General features: G+C 38.8%; 1 protein-coding gene across 4 annotated transcripts in view; it reads left to right on the top strand.

The window, feature by feature from the left end:
* FILIP1 (filamin A interacting protein 1) overlaps positions 1-18,041 on the top strand; it is a 235,154-nt gene that overhangs the window by 151,941 nt on the left and 65,172 nt on the right. For all 4 annotated transcript variants that reach the window (XM_047732373.1, XM_047732372.1, XM_047732375.1 and 1 more), the window contains 2 exons: positions 9,385-9,558; positions 17,131-17,309. In XM_047732373.1, coding sequence (XP_047588329.1) covers positions 9,385-9,558; positions 17,131-17,309 — 353 coding nt within the window. The remainder of the gene's footprint in view (positions 1-9,384; positions 9,559-17,130; positions 17,310-18,041) is intronic.

Here is an 18,041-nt window from a genome sequence, read left to right as displayed (position 1 = left end):
CATTAAATGTATTCACCTTGCCGGACCCCGTCACCATCCATCTCCAGAACTTTTTTCATCTTCCAAACCTGAAACTCTGTCCTCATTAAAGAACAACTCTGTCTTCCCTTCCCCTCTGCCCAACCCTAACAAAACACCATTCTTCTTTCTGTTTCTATGAATGTGACTATGTAAGTGGAATCATATAATATCTGTCATGTAAGTGGAATCATATAATATCTGTCATGTAAGTGGAATCATATAATATCTGTCATGTAAGTGGAATCATATAATATCTGTGTTGTGTGACTGGCTCATTTCATTTTGCATAATGTCAAGGTTCATCCATGCTGTAGCTTGTGTCAGGATTTCCTTCCTTTTAAAGGCTGAATAATATTGCATTGTGTATGTATACCACATTTTGTTTACCCATTCATCTGTCAGTGGATACTTGGGTTGTGTCTACCTTTTGGCTGTTGCCAACAATGCTGCTATGAACATGAGTCTCCTTGCTTTCAATTCTTTTGGGTATTTACCCAGAAATGGAATTGGTGGGTCATATGGTCATCTGCTTTTCATTTTTGGAGGAACCACCATACTATTTTCTATACTGACTAATATATTTCACATTTTCATCAGCAGTGCACAATAGTTTAAATTTTTCTATATCTTTGCCAATATTTTTTATTCCCTGTGTTTTAGATGATAGCCATCCTAATAGGTATGAAGTGGTGTTTGATTGTGGTTTTGATTTACATTTCCCTACTGACTAGAAACACTGAGCATATTTTCAAGTTCTTGGTGGCCATTTGTATATCTGCTTTAGAGAGATGTCTTTTTAAGTGCTTTTTCCAGTTTTTAATTTTTGTGGGTTTTTTTTGTTGTTGTTGAGTTATAGGCATTCTTTGTATATTCTGGATATTAGTCTCTTCATAGATAATCAGATATATGATTTGAAAATACTTTCTCCCATTCTGTCAGTTGCTTTTCACAGTTGATTGTGTTCTTTGATACTGAAATTTTAAATTTTGATGCATTTCAACTGAGCTAATTTTCTGCTTTTGTCATGCTTTTGGTGTGTCACATGTAGGAAATCATTGTCAAATCCAGTATCATGAAGTTTTTCCCCTATATTTTCTTCTGAAAGTTTTAGCTCTTCCATTTAGGTCTCTGATCATTTTGAATTGATTATTACGTATGGCATAAGATAATGGTCCAACTTCATTATTTTGCATATGAATAATCAGTTTTTCCAACATCATTTATTGAAAAAACTGTCCTTTCCCCCACTGAATGGTATTGGCATTTTTACTGAAGATCATTTGGCCATATATGTGAGGATTTATCTGTGTGCTCACTATTCTTTTCCACTGTTCTATATGTCTGTATTTATACCAGTACCATACTGTTTTGATTACTGTAGCTTTCTAGTAAGTTTTGAAATCGGAAATTCTGGAGCCTACAACTTTGTTCTTTTTCAATATTATTTTGGCTCTTGGATTCCTCTATATTTTAGGATGAATTTTTCTATTTCTGCAAAAACATCATTGGGATTTTGAGGTATCTTATTTAAAAAATTCAAGCTATAATGTTGATAATAGCAAGTTTTAACATGAAAATAACATCTGCTTTTAAGATTTTAATGAAATATTTCTTTTGGATGGTATTCTGTCTGAAATGCAAGAAAGGAGTGATCTTTAATAAACATGGGTATAGAGACTTTGAGGCACTATTGACCATATATTTATGGAAAGAAGTTTCTCCGGAGAAACCAAAAGACACATTTTTAGCACCATTGGCCCTTCAAACTAACCATGTTTGAATCTTCTCCCTGTACGTGGTTGTGTTACTAATCATGTTAACTTTGTGTTCTAAAATTCAGGAGAAAAAAGTGGATTTAATTCCTGTAGTAATAGCTAATATCATCATAAATTACATAGCTTTTTTCTTCCAATATATTTATAGTATTTATATTTACCTAACAAGAGTAAATAATATAATTCAATTTGTATTAGATTTAAAGATAGTCCATTTCCTGTTGCAACATTCTGGTAGAAAGTACTGTTTTGGGGCACCTGGGTGGCTCAGTTGGTTGAGCAACTGCCTTCAGCTCAGGTCATGATCCTGGACTTCCAGGATAGAGTCCTGCATCGGGCTCCCAGCTCCTTGGGGAGTCTGCTTCTCCCTCTGACCTTCTCCTCTCTCATGCTCTCTCTCACTCATACTCCCTCAAATAAATAAATAAATAATCTTAAAAAAAAAAAAGTACTGTTTTTCCCTTATCCCGTTTACATATTTTCTTTTTGTAGTAAACTTAAGAAGAACAAAGTGACTCCTAAATTATAGAAAAAATCTCAGATGAAAGAGTAGAAGTTCACAAAGTGTAATTAATTGTTTAACTCTTTTAAACAAGGTTACGTAGTTAAGGTTGTTCTGAGATTTTCAGTGACAGTTTATGCTTCTCTGACTTACATCATTTAACTTTACCTTCTTATTTGAACAAATATTTACTGAGTTCCTATCACATGAGCAGGCATTCTTTTAGTAGACACTGTAGATACATCTTTGTCCTCAAAGCAGCTCACAGCCTAAGAAAGAGAGTCAAATGAACTAATAAATTTCCTTATCTAAATAGATACAAAACATTGAACGGAGATGCCAAAGTAGGAAAGCATTAGCAGAATGGGCATGCTTTTGTCATCCAGGACCATCTTTTCTAGGGATCTTTGGCTCACTGCTGTAGTTATATTTAGGTAGTTAACAAAATAATACAAAGAAGCAAGAGTGTTTAGGAACTTTCAAGTCCTAAGTATTAAAGTGAATATTAAAATTGTATTAATTTTTTAAAAATGTTTTATTTATTTATTTGACAGAGAGAGAGAGTAAGAGAGGGAACACGAGCAGGGAGAGTACTAGAGGGAGAAGCAGGCTTCCCATTGTTGAGCAGGGAGCCCAACCCTGGGCTCCATCCCAGGACCCTGGGATCACGACCTGATCTGAAGGCAGACACTTAACGACTGAGCCACACAGACACCCGTAAAACTGTATTAATTTTTGAAAAAGTTATAAATTTCTTCCCACTCACCCCAAGTCTTCAAGTAATTGTAGTGCTTCAGGAAGCTATACCTTCTTTAGCTTGATTTTATCCTGTCCTCACAGAATCATATACATACCCATTTTAGAAGTGTGGAAAAACTATGTCACATGTGCATAAGAACTAAGCATTCTTTCCAGCTCATTATGCATTTTCTCAAAGACTGAAAAATCCCACAAGTTTAAAAAATAGCTGAACCTGTCACCAGGCATAATCATCAATAATGGCATTTTGCCTTTAAAGAAAGCTGTTTTAGAAACACTGTCACTGAAATTCAGTACCTGAGTATATAGTAAGCCTCCTGTGGCTGCCAATAGCTAGATACAGGGACATTTTGGATTATCCAGTCTCCCGTCCTCTCCTGTCCACCACTTTGTCCTAGGATGACCAACTCTTCCCAGTGTACCTGGGACTGTCCTGATTTTCAAAAGTCCAGCTTTGTGTGGCCCTGCTCCTTAGTCCCAGGCAAACTGGGGTGATTGGTTACCCTTATTTCCGAGAACTGGCAAAAACCTCTAATGGTTTCCAGGGACTCCCCTGGTTTAGGCTGCTGGTGTGAAGTGATCATGATTCCTTGGTGAAGAACAATCAGTGGAACTGATAACAGAGAGAAAACATGAGAAACCACTGGGTCAAGCAAGTGCTTAAGAATTAGATGACCCTACCTGGAAGCTTAAGCTAACATGTAGCAGATGTTTTAAGTGGTTTTAGTGTTGAATTGGTCTATCTGTCCTAAAGCAGTGGTTTCTAAGTGCAGCTGTGCTTTAAAATCTTCTGCAGAGATATTTTATTTTATCCCACTATAATTGATATACTGTGTTATATTAATTTCATGCGTACAATATAGTGACTCAACCATTCTATACATTATTCTATGCTTATCAAGATAAATACACTTTTAATCCCCTTGACCTATTTTACCCATTCCCCCACTTCCCTCCCCTCTGGTGACCATCAGTTTGTTCTCAATAGTTAAGATTCTGTCTTTTGGGGGGTGCCTGGGTGGCTCAGTGGGTTAAAGCCTCGCCTTCGGCTCAGGTCATGATCTCAGGGTCCTGGGATCGAGCCCCACATCGGGTTCTCTGGTCAGCAGGGAGCCTGCTTCCCGCTCCCCCCCGTCTCTGCCTGCCTCTCTGCCTACTTGTGATCTCCCTGTCAAATACATAAATAAAATCTTAAAGAAAAAAAGAAAAGATTCTGTTTTTTGTTTGTTTCCCTTGTTTGTTTATTTCTTAAATTCCACATGTAAGTGAAATCATATGGAGTTTATCTTTCTCTGACTGACTTATGTGCTTAGCATTATACTCTCTAGATCCATCTATATTGCTGCAAATGGCAAAATTTCATTCTTTTTATGACTGAATAATATTCCAGTGTGTGTGTGTGTATGTGCGCACGCATGTGTGTGTGTAGCACGCCTTTTTAAAAAGTAGACTCCACGCCCAATGTGGGGCTTGAACTCATGACCTTGAGATCAAGAACTGGGTGTTCTGTTGACTGAGCTAGCCAGGTGCCCCTATATACCATCCTTCTTTATCCATTCTTCTATTGATAGGCACTTAGGCTGCTTCCATAGTTTGGCTATTGCAAATAATGCCGTAATAGACATAGGGGTGCATATATCCTTTATATTTTTGTGGTAAATACCCACAGATCATAGGGTAGTTCTGTTTTTAACTCTTTGAGGAAATTCCATACTGTTTTCCACAGTGGCCACACAGTTTGCATTCCTACCAATAGTGCATGAAGTTTTCTTTTTCTCCACATCTTTGCCAACACTTGTTGTTTCTTGTATTGCTGATTTTTAGCCATTCTGACATGTATGAGGTGACATCTCACTGTAATTTTGATTTATATTTCCCTGATGATGAATGATATTGAGCATCTTTTTGTATGTCTATTGGCTATCTGGATTTCTTCTTTGGAGAAATGTCTGTTCATGTCTTCTCCTATTTTTGATTGGATTATTTGGGTTTTGAGTGTTGAGATGTATCAGTTCTTTGTATATCTTGGATACTAACCCTTTATGGGATATATCATTTGCAAATATCCTCTCCCATTCAGTAGGTTGCATTTTAGTTTTATTGATTGTTTCCTTCACTGTGCAGAAGCTTTTCATTATGATGTAGTCCTAATCGTTTATTTTTGCTTTTGTTTCCCTTACCCCTAGAGACATACCTAGGAATATGTTATTATGGCCAGCATCAGAGAAATTATTGTCTTCTAGGATTTTTATGGTCTCACATTTTATGGACTTACATTTATATCTTTAATCCATTTTCAGTTTATTTTTGTGTATGGTATAAGAAAGTGGTCCAGTCTCATTTTTTTGCATATACCTGTCCAGTTTTCCCAATACCATTTGTTGAAGAAGCTACCTTTTTCCCATTGCATATTCTTGTCTTCTTTGACATAGATTAATTGACCAAGTAAGTGTGGGTTTATTTCTGGGTTCTCTACTCTTCCTTTGACCTTTGTGTCTATTTTTGTGTCAGTATTATACTGTTTTGATTACGACAGCTTTGTAGTATATCTTGAAATCTGGGATTGTGATACCTCCAGGTTCATTCTTCTTTTTCAAGATGGCTTTAGCTATTCTAGTTTTTTTTTTGTGGTTCCGTACAAATTTTAGAATTATTTGTTCTAGTTTTGTGAAAAATGCTGTTGGTATTTTGATAATGATTGCATTAAATCTGTAGATTTCTTTGGGTAGTATAGACACTTTAATAACATTTGTTATACCAGTCCATGAGCATGGAATATCTCTTCATTTGTTGATTCAGAATTTGTACATTTTTAACAGGGTAAATGAATGACCTTTCCACCACACAAACCTGACCATGTCCCAGTCCTGCTACTTAAAAATTCCAAAGCTGCTAGCTGTTCCATGAGAAAATGCAAGCTCACTACCTGGTTTACAAGGCTTTTCATGAGTTGTCCATTATTTATCACCCCAGCCTCATGTTTCCCAGCCCATGCATCTACATCTGTTCGGCTTTTGCTTACAGTTTTCCCTTGGCCAAGAACACTCTCACCCTAATTCCCATCTTTCTCTGGCTCAAGTACTCGTGAGTTTTTTGGGTCACTTCCTCTGTGAAGATTTTCCTTAGCCTTATATTCAAGTCAAGTATATTTTTAGATGGAGTTCTTAGCCCCCTGTATCTCCTTCATCCTAAGACTTCAATTATTTGTTCATATCCTTCCAGGCTTTAATCTCTGTGGATGCACTTATATCTCCAATACTGAACACAATGCATTGCCCACAGTGAATGTGCACAAATATTTACTGAGTGGATGATTGGATTTAACTCTTTTTTTTTTTTTAACTCCTCCACCTGTTGTGACTCCACCTGTTCTGTTTCTTATTCTGCCTTACCCGCCCTTCCCCCTCACCCCACCATTTCCCTGCTTTCCCAGCAAAGCCCAGATACCCTCTGTTGACTTTATCAGATGAATCGCACACTCACCTGTTGGCCCTGTGCTTTGCAGAGTGGCTCTTTGCTGCCCCCATATGTTTTTAATCAGTTCCTTATGCCGTCGGTTGAGACAACCCCTTGCTCCATCTGGTGCAGTTACAGTTTTGCAGAACATTGTTGTTCTTGGCTTCCATATGTCTCTCTTGGCACAAAGAGGAACTTGTAGGATGGAATAGAAGAATGTGACTCTTCCGTGTTGGTTTTTATACCCTAATCTCATATTTATTCTCTTCATCATCAGGACTAAATAAATTGAGCAATTTATAGACTCCTTTCTCTCTCTTTTCTAGAGTCCTCTTCAAAGTATTCTTCCCTCTGAGTCCTTTTACATATATATATATAAATACAGTGGTCTACTTAGCATCCCTGCAGCACTCTAAGAATTTAACTCCTTGCTTCTGATGAAACTTCTATGTGAAAACAGTAATGTTTAAGGACAGGAACCTTCTTACATTTAGTATTTCATTCTTTTATACAAAAATTAAGAGTTTCAGGGCACCTGGGTGGCACAGTGGGTTAAGACTCTTAGTTTTGGCTCAGGTCGTGATCTTAGAGTCCTGAGATGGAACTAGCAGCAGGCTGTGTGCTCAGCATGGAGTCTGCTCAAGCTTCTCCCTCCTTCTCTCTCTGTCCCTCCCCCTGCACACACACTCTGTCCAATAAATTAATCCTTAAAAAAATTAAGAAGTTTCTTAAAATAGAAGTGTAAAGTGGTTTTATCCCCAAAATGTAGGACCTTTTTTACATAGATTGAATCATATATTTAATTTAAAAATTTATTATGATTATAGTCATTTCATTAACCCATTGATTAAAAAGGCACCACAATAATAATGATTGATTTACTATATTAAACTACTTCAAATACTAGTGATTTATAGGCAACATTTGTATTCCTTCCAGGATTATTATTATAGCAATGAAAAAGCTTTTAGTAAGTTCATGAGGAATAGCGCCATTCTAAATATATAATGCCCAGTGTTATACCACAATAGCCTCTTTTTCTTTGGAAATTAGTGTCTAGAGTACTTAAACTAAGAATGACATGTGTGGTATATGTAGCATATCACAGTTAATACAACTCAAGCACAAGCACATTTTTAGGGAGAGAAGTAGAATGTGTTTTATATCAGTTGGAACAAAAGAAACTGTTTTCTTAATTCTCTATTAAGAAGATTTGGTCAAGAAGGTAGATACCAACAATATTTACATTTAATTAAAACCACGTAGCTTAAACTTTTGAACTGAAATACCTACCGATTTACATTTCTAAATTCTCCTTATTTATATTATTTGCCTGAAAACGAATAACCAATGACAGACCTTACACTCCTTCAGTACAGAGCCACCATCTACAGAATGGAGTTATGGCTTGCCCAGGGGTGTCTGGGAGAGCGGATAGACAGGGGTTGAAATACAGCCCTTTCTTTCCTTGCTATGTAAGCAGCATTCTGACTCAGACTGTATCTCGTAGAGGAAGTAAGCACCTTTTTCTAAGCTGCACAAAGATACTGTACAAGATAGCCTGGTACTGTGTCTATGCTTATGTTCTTTCACTCTACATGGCAGCACATTGCCTTTCCATTAAATTATTTTCTGACTTTAACTTTCTTGCTAATTCTGAACTACTATTTCTTCAAAATTAATATTTTCCAATTTTTTTTCTTGAAATGAGCACATGCAAATGTGGCAGAGACAACAGGGGGGAAATCTGCAAATTCCAGTCTATTGACGTTTCCATAATAGTCTTTAGCCATCTGGAATTAGATTAATTTGGAGACTATGAAAAAGCAATAAAAGTGAGAAACCTCAAGAAAGACAAACTTTATAAGGCTCCTATCTTAAGGCTAACTAATTAGCTCCCTTGTTTAGAATACCATGATAATGAGCCAGGTTTATAATTTCAAATCCATAGTTAGCATAACAAAGGGGAAAACTCAATTCTGCAACTGCAACTCTTACCCACCAGGTTGTTCTTTAGTATAAGTTGGCATGAGGTCGGGATACTTCATACCCATCACCAGTACTGAAAAAGCAAGTATATGACCAGATGGGAGTACATTGACCAAATGTTAGCTCCGTCATAACTAGGAAATTCATCACTTAGTAGTGATACATCCATTATGTAAAGAGTTCTGTAGTTAATATGATATAAAACCTATAAACAGATGATTTTCTCAAGAGTTCAACAAGGTGCTGAAGTTTTGCTGAGAAACCAAAAGAACAACGCTGACCTCACCAACCTGGCTCATAGGATTGGTAGTCTGGATGTTACAGGAGTTAAATTTCACCTTTGGTGTGATACCTTAGATCGAAAAGCCCAGCCCAGCACCATGTGAGTTCCCAACCATGTGTTTCTGTATAAACTAAATCACTTGATAGGAAATAGGAACTCACTTATAAAGGCTGTTTTGTTAATTACACATAGGATTATAATTAGAATGGGGAAACTAGATTTGAATACTTCTTTGAGAGCATAAACAGAAAACTAGAAAACTTTAAATTGTCCTTGACCTCATGTACAGTGAAACAAGGGTAAGTACCCCACGTCCTCTTGATTCAAAAGTGCTCAGAATCTTTTCTACTTAGATAAAGCAATTTTTATGTAGTTAATATTAGCACAAATCCGTTTTCTGCTTGCTGCTTCCTAGCAACCTGAAGCAGAGTATCTGCTTGCCAATCTGCTTTTGATAGAAAATAAGAACAAAATACCCAGTGAATTTGCCAATAGCTCGGAAGAGATGGGGATGTGTTCAATAAGCTTTGTGTTGACTTTTTGAGTCTGGCATGTGATTTATGTTGTCAACTGTCTGACCTTGCTGCATTCTACCACAGGCCAGGGAAGATGTGATCCACATGCTGAAGACAGAGAAAACCAAGCCCGAGGTTCTGGAGGCTCATTACGGGTCTGCAGAGCCAGAGAAAGTGCTGCGAGTCCTGCACCGAGATGCCATCCTGGCCCAGGAGAAGTCTATAGGAGAAGATGTCTATGAGAAACCAATTTCAGAGGTAAAAATATGACATCAGCAAGTTCCCGTATGTAAGGGTACCTCAGAGAGATGGCTTCACATTCTCCATTTTCCATGCTTTAACATTTTCTTTCAAAGGCAAAATTTTTGTGACACTTTAGTATAGAATTAAAGTGTAATGATATAATTCATGAATTACAACGGATACATCGCAATGATAAGAATTTTAGAAGTATTTCCTTAAAAATACTTAAAGCCTGAAATATATTTCTCAATGTGATTACACCAATTACATGCTGTTGCAGTCTGTTATTGTTTTATTTCTCTAGGAGATGATGTGTGTAAAAATTTGAAGCAGTTATCAGTTTTGGCATTGAGTTGTCAGGATCATTATCAAATCGGTTACCTGAAATTAAATTGATTATTGATATTGTATTGATGAACATTTATTTTATTATTGATATTTATAAAGGGACTGTGTTTTTGTATATTACAGACTCTGTCACAGTTAAAATGGTCTCATGTAAGTAGCTGAAATACAGTGGTTGAGGCAAAATGCTTAGGGCAATTTTTTAAGATGAAAGGAAATCTAATAGGGTTATATTTAGTCACTTTTATATAAGATTGTGTTAGGAACTATCTGCGATATTATTAATTTCCCATGAGACTACATGTTAAAAGTATTCTCATGTTGTAGTAGAAGTTTGAGGCTGAATTAGGGAAACAGTTGCTAGATTACCCATACTGACTACAGAATTTATGTAAAAAAATTTCAGAGATGTGAAATTAGTATCATAAATGAAGAAAAAGAATACAGAAATTAAAAATGAAGCAATTTATCATAATAGAAAAAATAATAATATAAAAGATAATATATTATCATATGTCAAGCCTTGATAGAAGCTTATTTTGACAGATCTCAGATAAGATCTGCGTTAGACAGTATTCACAGCAGACTGATGGTCCTGTAATAACCCTAAATTTCTACAACAAGGAATAGCTAGAGCTCGTGTTTTAATCTTTGCCTAAAATGTTAAGAGATGACTTATGATGGGATGCAGTCAACTGGCTGGATCCACTTGCATGTCTGAGAGCCACCATTACCAACTGCCTATGGCTTTGGGCGGGTCACTTCAGCTCCCTAACCTTAGTTCCTTCCTTCTCTGTCAGATGGAAGTAACAACAATACATATCTCCTAGAGCTGTTGTGAAGATTAAAGGAAGCAATGCCCGTAAAGCTCTTAACACAGTGTCTAGTACATACCAAGTACTCACCAAATACTAGCCATGAGCATTTGCTGGGTGATACTGTGATATTTACTCACACCTTTAATTAGTTCCAAACTTGGAGGGGCTTGAGGAGTGAAAGACATAGTGAGGTCAAAATATTCATTAAATATTCTTACAATAACCCCCTGGATGGGAGAACGCAGTTTGGATAAATGATATCATTTAGGTTTCCGAATTCTTTGCTCCCAAGCTAGAGCTGGGGATGACACCTCAAAGGAGAGGTGGGTCTGAAAGCACACACATTTGCTCAAAAGCACTGCCTCTAACCCAGTGAGCTCTATGGAAAGTACACAAAGAAAGGGGTTTCTGATCTACCTTCAGAAAGTAGGCCTAACCCAAGTGTTCCTATCTCATGGACAACGGGGCAGAGCAGAAGAACACCCACACTATGGGTGGTCCTTTGAGAACTGGCTTAGCTAAACATGACTTTTGGTTTCTTTCTCCCCTCAACTCCCAATCTGAAGAGTATTCCTCACTTGGGGAGGAGAGAGTGTGGAGGTAGAGAGAAGGACAGAAGCTACTTTTCCCATATTGACAAAATAGTAAGGTCTTGCTTTGTGGGAAAAATAGAATGCTAGAAGGAGAAAAGATTTATTTTCTACCATCTACAAATTTGGGGTCTCCTAACCCTTTGGACATAACAATCAAGTTGTCATTATCCAGGAGCAGGATTCCTTCTTCCGACTTCATGAGGAACAATCCCAATACAATCACTGTTGCATTAGCCTCTTGGGACCATGAGCGAATAGTCTAGCTCTTATCCTTAGAAGCCATGCTGCATCTCAAGCCCAAAAGTCACTGCTCATTTTAATTTCCATACCAAATCAGGGCTAGCCAGGTTATACAATAGAACTCATCAGAGGTTCAGCAATGAACCCCATGTGGTGGACCCCCTCTGCCTTGCCAAATATCTGGGGAGAAATTAAGCAGCAAATATTAAATCTCCCTGAGCTTCTTTGTGAATTAAAGTCCAAGATATGGAAGTTCATAATTCTTAAGCAAAATTCTGAAGAAATCAAGATTTCAGTATCTTTCCTTCCCAAATTCTTCTGCTTAGCCTTAGCCAAAGGGATCTTATTCTTAAGCATTTTCTTTTCTTTCTTTTTTTTTTTTTTTAAAGATTTTGTTTATTTGACAGACAAAGATTACAAGTAGGCGGAGAGGCAGGCAGAGAGAGAGGGAGGAAGCAGGCTCCCTGCTGAGCAGAGAGCCCCGGTGCAGGGCTAGATCCTAGGACTCTGGGATCATGACCTGAGCTGAAGGCAGAGGCTTTAACCCACTGAACCACCCAGGCGCCCCAATCTTAAGCATTTTCAAAGTTTAACTAATATATCTTTAGTTCCCCCATTCCCCTTTTATCGAAGAATCTAAAGAATTATTAGAACACAATCAATTATCATAATACCAACCTCACATGCATAAATATTAAAAATACAAGAAAATCCTCAGTTCCACAGTCAGTTTACCTCAAGCAAAATGACTCAGCGTAATGCAGGCCCATGTTACTCTTAGGGAGACCAAAGGAGAGACTTGGGCAATGTCTAAGGGAAGGAAGGCAGATAGAGAAAATCCTTTAATTATCACAGGATTTCTATCAGTTTGGGAAAGTTACCTTCTGTGTTCTACTTTATATGGTCTCCCTCAGTGATAGAAGCAAAATCAAGGAGTTATGAGCCTGCCAAGAGGATCCTTTGTTTAAGACAATTCTTACCTACTTTCATATCCTTGAGTTGAATAATCCTCTCTGACATATGAGTCTTTTCTCATCTCACTCTATCCATGTTTGAGCTGTTTATGTTACTGTCCTGCCTGAATCCCCCGATGTTTGTCTCACCTTTCCTTCAAACTCTACATCTCCAAGTTTCTCAAATGTGTTCTCTCAGAGCCCATCTATTTTAGCTGACACCCTGAAACTCACCAAATAATGCTTCAAATGTTCTACCTTGATCTTCTCAGAATTTAATTCTTAAATCTGTCTATATTTTATGTATCCACCTTGGGTATCGGTTGCAGTCTTCAAGATAATGGCTCCCAACTGATCTCATGAAGAACTATCGGCAGTTTTACAGCATGTTCCCCAAACATTTTCTGGATCCCAACCCTTTTCGTAGGGGGACTCGCATGGCTCTGTTCTCTGTGCTCGCCTATCTCTACTTCCTCTGGTCACTCATTTTGATTCACTAATGACTAATATATGTCCCTTCTTTATAGCCTTATCTTTAAGAGCACTTAGATCCATTTCTCTTCTGTGTAATTCGAGTTTGTTCTTTAAGACTTTATGTTTTGGGGCACCTGGGTGGCTCAGTGGGTTAAAGCCTCTGCCTTCAGCTCGGGTCAGGATCTCAGGGTCCTGGGATCAAGCCCCGCATCAGGCTCTCTGCCAGGCAGGGAGCCTGCTTCCCCCTTTCCCTCTGTCTGCCTCTCTGCTTACTTGTGATCTCTCTCTTTGTGTCAAATAAATAAAATCTTAAAAAAAAAAAAAGACTTTATGTTTCCTCTTTAGCAGACTTAGATTAAATTTGGTTTCAGTAGATCTCTCTCTCCCTAAATCTCTTAATATTTCTCCAGTTAGCCTTTTGCTGATACAGAGCTAAAATCACTTCCTAAACCATGATTCTTTTGTCTAAAACATGCTGACATTTCTCTCCATCTCAAGTCCTTAAGCCTCTTCTCTATCAGCTTGCTTTTGTAGAATAAGACTTGCAGGTATATTCTCCTTTTGGCCTTCAGTGTTACAATGATCTCATTTAATTTTCCTTCCACCTCTGTCCAAGTGGGAGCTGTAATTTCTAAAGTAACGGGTTCCCATTTCACTTTCGGTATTCATTAATAAAGGCAACTGTTCCTCAATGATGGAGCCACAGTTTGGATCCCGAAAACCAAAAGTCATGGACACAGTGTACATGATTAATGAATTGACAGAACCCATTGTTATAGGAGGTGGTCTTCAGAGCCTTTAGACAAGTCACAAAGATCCAAGAGAGAAAGGTTAGCCTACCAAAGTTCTCTCCTAGGAGCTCTATGTAGTTCCAAACAAAATAACAAGGAACAGGGTCTTGTACAGCTGATTGCTTGCTACCTATGTTGGTTCTTACATCTAGAATTTAAAATTAAAAGCTAGATCCTCACGCATGAATGCTTTATTGCTAAAGGGGAATTTGCTACCTCTGCAGTTTAAAGTCTGGGCCTGCAGTTCTGTGTGAAAAACAGTGTGCACACCATTCTTTCAGTGCATTAAGAGACAAAAAGACTGTCTTCCTGATTCTGTAATCAGTGTTGGGGTCAAGCAGTGCTCGTGTAGCTAAGGGGAGCATGGCCCACTGAGACCCCAGCAACTGCTCCAGTGGGCCGGCCTCAGGACTGTAGCTGCTGAGAACAACAAACCTCAAAGGCCCACATGGACAAGACATACTAAAGCTAAGGTCTACCTTTGACCTGGTCTGCCTCAGAACACTTCATATCAACACAAGCTGTTTTTCTCCACATGCCCTCACAATGTCTTTTTTTCTGAGCATCTTAGCCATTCAGTTAATAATGCCTCCATCTTCCCTTCCAGAGTTCCTCGAAGGGATTGAGGGTAACTGCAGGAGTTGGATAGATGAGTTAAAGCATTTAGTTTTATTACTGGTCTGAATAGATAAATCAATACTATTGGGCTTTCTACTGCTTTCCCTCCAAGACTTTGGAGAAACCACTTGAAGGAGAATTTGGGCCTTCAGAGCACAGTGTACTATTTTATGGCAGTCAAAGTCAAAAAATAAGAAATGAAAAGGCTGAGCTGCTTATGCCTAGTTCCCTACTCCAAATATAACTTTCTTTTTTCTTTTCCCTTTCCCTTATGTTCTTCTGTTTTGTTTCTTAAATTCCACATAGGAGTGAAATCATGTGCTATTTGTCTTTCTTTGACTGATTTATTTCATTTCACATTAGATGAAATGACTCCATGTGACTCTAGCTCCAGCCATATTGCTGCAAATGGCAAAATTTCATTCTTTTTGATGACTAATATTCCACTGTGTGTATATCTTCTTTATCTTTTTTATCTATTCGTCAGTTGATGGATACTTGGGCTTTTCCCATCATTTGGCTATTACTGATAATGCTTCCATAAACATAGGAGTGCATGTGCCCCCTTTGAATCAGTATTTTTTGTGTCCTTTGGGTAAATACATAGTAGAGCAATTGCTGGGTTACAACTGTCAAATAAGTCACCCCTCCTTCCCAGAGGGGTGAGGGTATGAAGAAATAGGCAGAAGCTGCTTTCCAAATACTTTTAAAAGTGGGTCCTACTTCATGATAAAATAAAAAGGATCAAAAAAGGGAAAGAGTTGCTCTTTCTACCTTGATGATGATGATGATGATATATTTTAGAAATGCTTGACAAATTCTATAATATATGATGAAAATCACATAGTCAAAAGATGGAAGAGTTCCTGGGGAGAATAGTTTGTAATAGAGAGATATTCCAATGAAGGAAACCTCTTATATAAGCTGTCTTTTTAAGACTACAGAAATTTATCAGAACACATAAAAGCACAATTGGCCAATCCCTAATGGTATCAAATATTATTTGCCACCAGTCAACCTGGGCTTCTCTACCAGTCTGTCTAGTCACAGGCTCTTACACAAAGGGACAGAGATTTGGTCAGAAACACTGAGGATTATGTGGGCTGTATCTCTTTTATTTGGAGGCCCAGAAATGATCCCCACATATACCCCCTACAGACTTCACACAACTGTAGAGGGAAGCTCAGACCTCCATGTAACTGAGGGAGAAACATGGAGAACCCAGGGAAAAATCTCTGATGTGGATACTGTGTGGAATTACCCCCATTAAGTTTTAGCAAGTAGGCTGTGGATTGAGAATGGATTTTAAATATGTTTCAACTAAAGCCATGGTTCTCAGTTAGGGGTGGGGGGTGGTGAAAGTGTTTTGCCCTCCAAAGGATGTTTGGCAACATCTGAGGGTAGGTTTATCACAGTTGGAAGTTGTACTACTGGCACCTGGGGAGGGGGCCAGAGGCCAAGGAGGCTGCCACACCTCCTCCCGTGTACAATACAGCTACCCAAAATTAAGAATGTCAATAGTTCTGAAATTCTAAAGTTCTAAAATGTCAATAGTTCTGAAGTTGAGAAACCCTGAACTACAGTTTGAAGAGGAGAGTAGGATAGGGAATTATCAATATTGCGAGAGTTGGTCCTGAACACTTACTTGGCTCCAGGCTCTGTGCTTGGCACTAGAAACTAAAAACAAAATAAAGGCATTTTTTTTTTAAGTCTGTGTAGTGTCTGACAATTTTTTTTTAAAGATTTTATTTACTTGTTTGTCAGGCAGAGATCACAAGTAGGCGGAGAGGCAGGCAGAGAGAAGGAAGCAGGCTCCCTGCTGAGCAGAGAGCCCAATGCGGGGCTCGATCCCAGGACCCTGAGATCATGACCTGAGCTGAAGGCAAGGCTTCAACTAAACCACTGAGCCACCCAGGTGCCCCTCAAGGCATTCTTTAAAGATCTTCTAGCCTGGTCAGAGAAATAGGCACAAAAATCCTATAATAGGGGTGGCTCAGTCGGTTAAGAATCCTACTCTTGATTTCAGGTCACTTCATGATCTCAGGGTTGTGGGACCCAGCCCTGTGACAGTTTTCAGACTCAGCAGCAAGTCTGCTTGAGATTCTGTCCTTCTCCCTCTGCCTCTCCCCTCCAACCATGTGTGCTCTCTCGCTCTCCCTCTCTCAAATAAATAAATACATTCTTATTTTTAAAGAAGTCCTGTAATAATATTTGACAGCGTCTCTTTTAGTCTGAGATACGTGCTCTCTATAAGTCCTGAAATCCTCCCTATATTTAGCATCTCTTGAAGAAAGAGGACTGTGGAGACTTCCTATACTTTTCCTAGAAGTACATGTAACTGCAAGTCTTAAAAAGATTGTGATGTTAATAATGACTTCCCAGGGGAGAAGTTTGGTACAGGTACATGCTGAGCTGTTAATTTTTCTGAGATGAGGAGGGCTGTCATCCTCTTTCTAAGTATAGGGTTTTGTGCCATGTCACGGAAATAGTGAAAGAGCTTGTTCTCTTAACAGCTTAGGAACCAGTACACCTGCTGAAAAGGGCTAGAAGGCCAGAAGTTACTACAGCCTTATTACAGCAAGTGTAGAAAGCCAGCTGGCCTAGACAAAATGAGGGATTGAGGAAAATGACAGAGAACGCCAGACCCGATGCTCTCTCCTTCCGATAATAAATCAGTGGACCAATATAATATTTTGAGTGAGTCCTATGCAAATCAAATGAACTACTAAGCTCTTTCCCATGTTTGTTTACCCAGCTGGACAGACTTGAGGAAAAACAGAAGGAAACGTACCGGCGCATGCTAGAGCAGCTGCTGCTGGCCGAGAAGTGTCACCGACGCACGGTGTACGAGCTAGAGAGCGAGAAGCACAAACACACCGACTACATGAACAAGAGTGACGACTTCACCAACCTGCTGGAGCAGGAGCGGGAGAGGTAATGTGCACACAAGCCATGAGCCACACGGAGATTCCTGCCGCCTTTTCATCTCTGCCCCTCTGGTCAGGGAGCCCACTTGAGCCCAGGGACACCACAGATGGGCGCCCAGGTTCTGACTCCCATTTCTGAGTGGTTTCTGATCTGCATGGCTTGTCGAAAGTGAGACAGACTTTTACCTGCTATTGTCCATCTAAATAGGTTTGGGGGCACACAGGGGTGGGACCCCAGATTCCCTGTAGGAAGTTGAGAACCATAAAGCCATACAGCTGGAAACAAACCCAGGGAGCCTGTATGTGATCAATGAAGCACCTACATTCCAAAGCTTCTCTACTAATTTCTTTCAATGGAAAATAATCTACTTTTACTTCCTGAATAAGTGGTTGACAAATCAGTAATCTTAACCATTTAAAATGAATCCTATTCATTCTTTTTTAAAATTTTTTTATTTTTTTATTAACGTATAATGTATTATTAGCCCCAGGGGTACAGGTCTGTGAATCACCAGGGTTACACACTTCACAGCACTCACCATAGCACATACCTTCCCCAATATCCATAACCCAACCACCCTTTCCCTAGCCACCTCCCCCTAGCAACCCTCAGTTTGTTTTGTGAGATTAAGAGTCTCTTATGGTTTATCTCCCTCCCGATCCCATCTTGTTTGATTTATTCTTTTCCTACCCTCCAAACACCCCATGTTGCCTCTCAACTTCCTCATATCAGGGAGAT

This window comes from Lutra lutra, chromosome 6, assembly GCF_902655055.1.
Source record: "Lutra lutra chromosome 6, mLutLut1.2, whole genome shotgun sequence".
NCBI lineage: Eukaryota > Metazoa > Chordata > Mammalia > Carnivora > Mustelidae > Lutra > Lutra lutra.
This window is presented reverse-complemented; position numbering and strand designations above follow the sequence as displayed.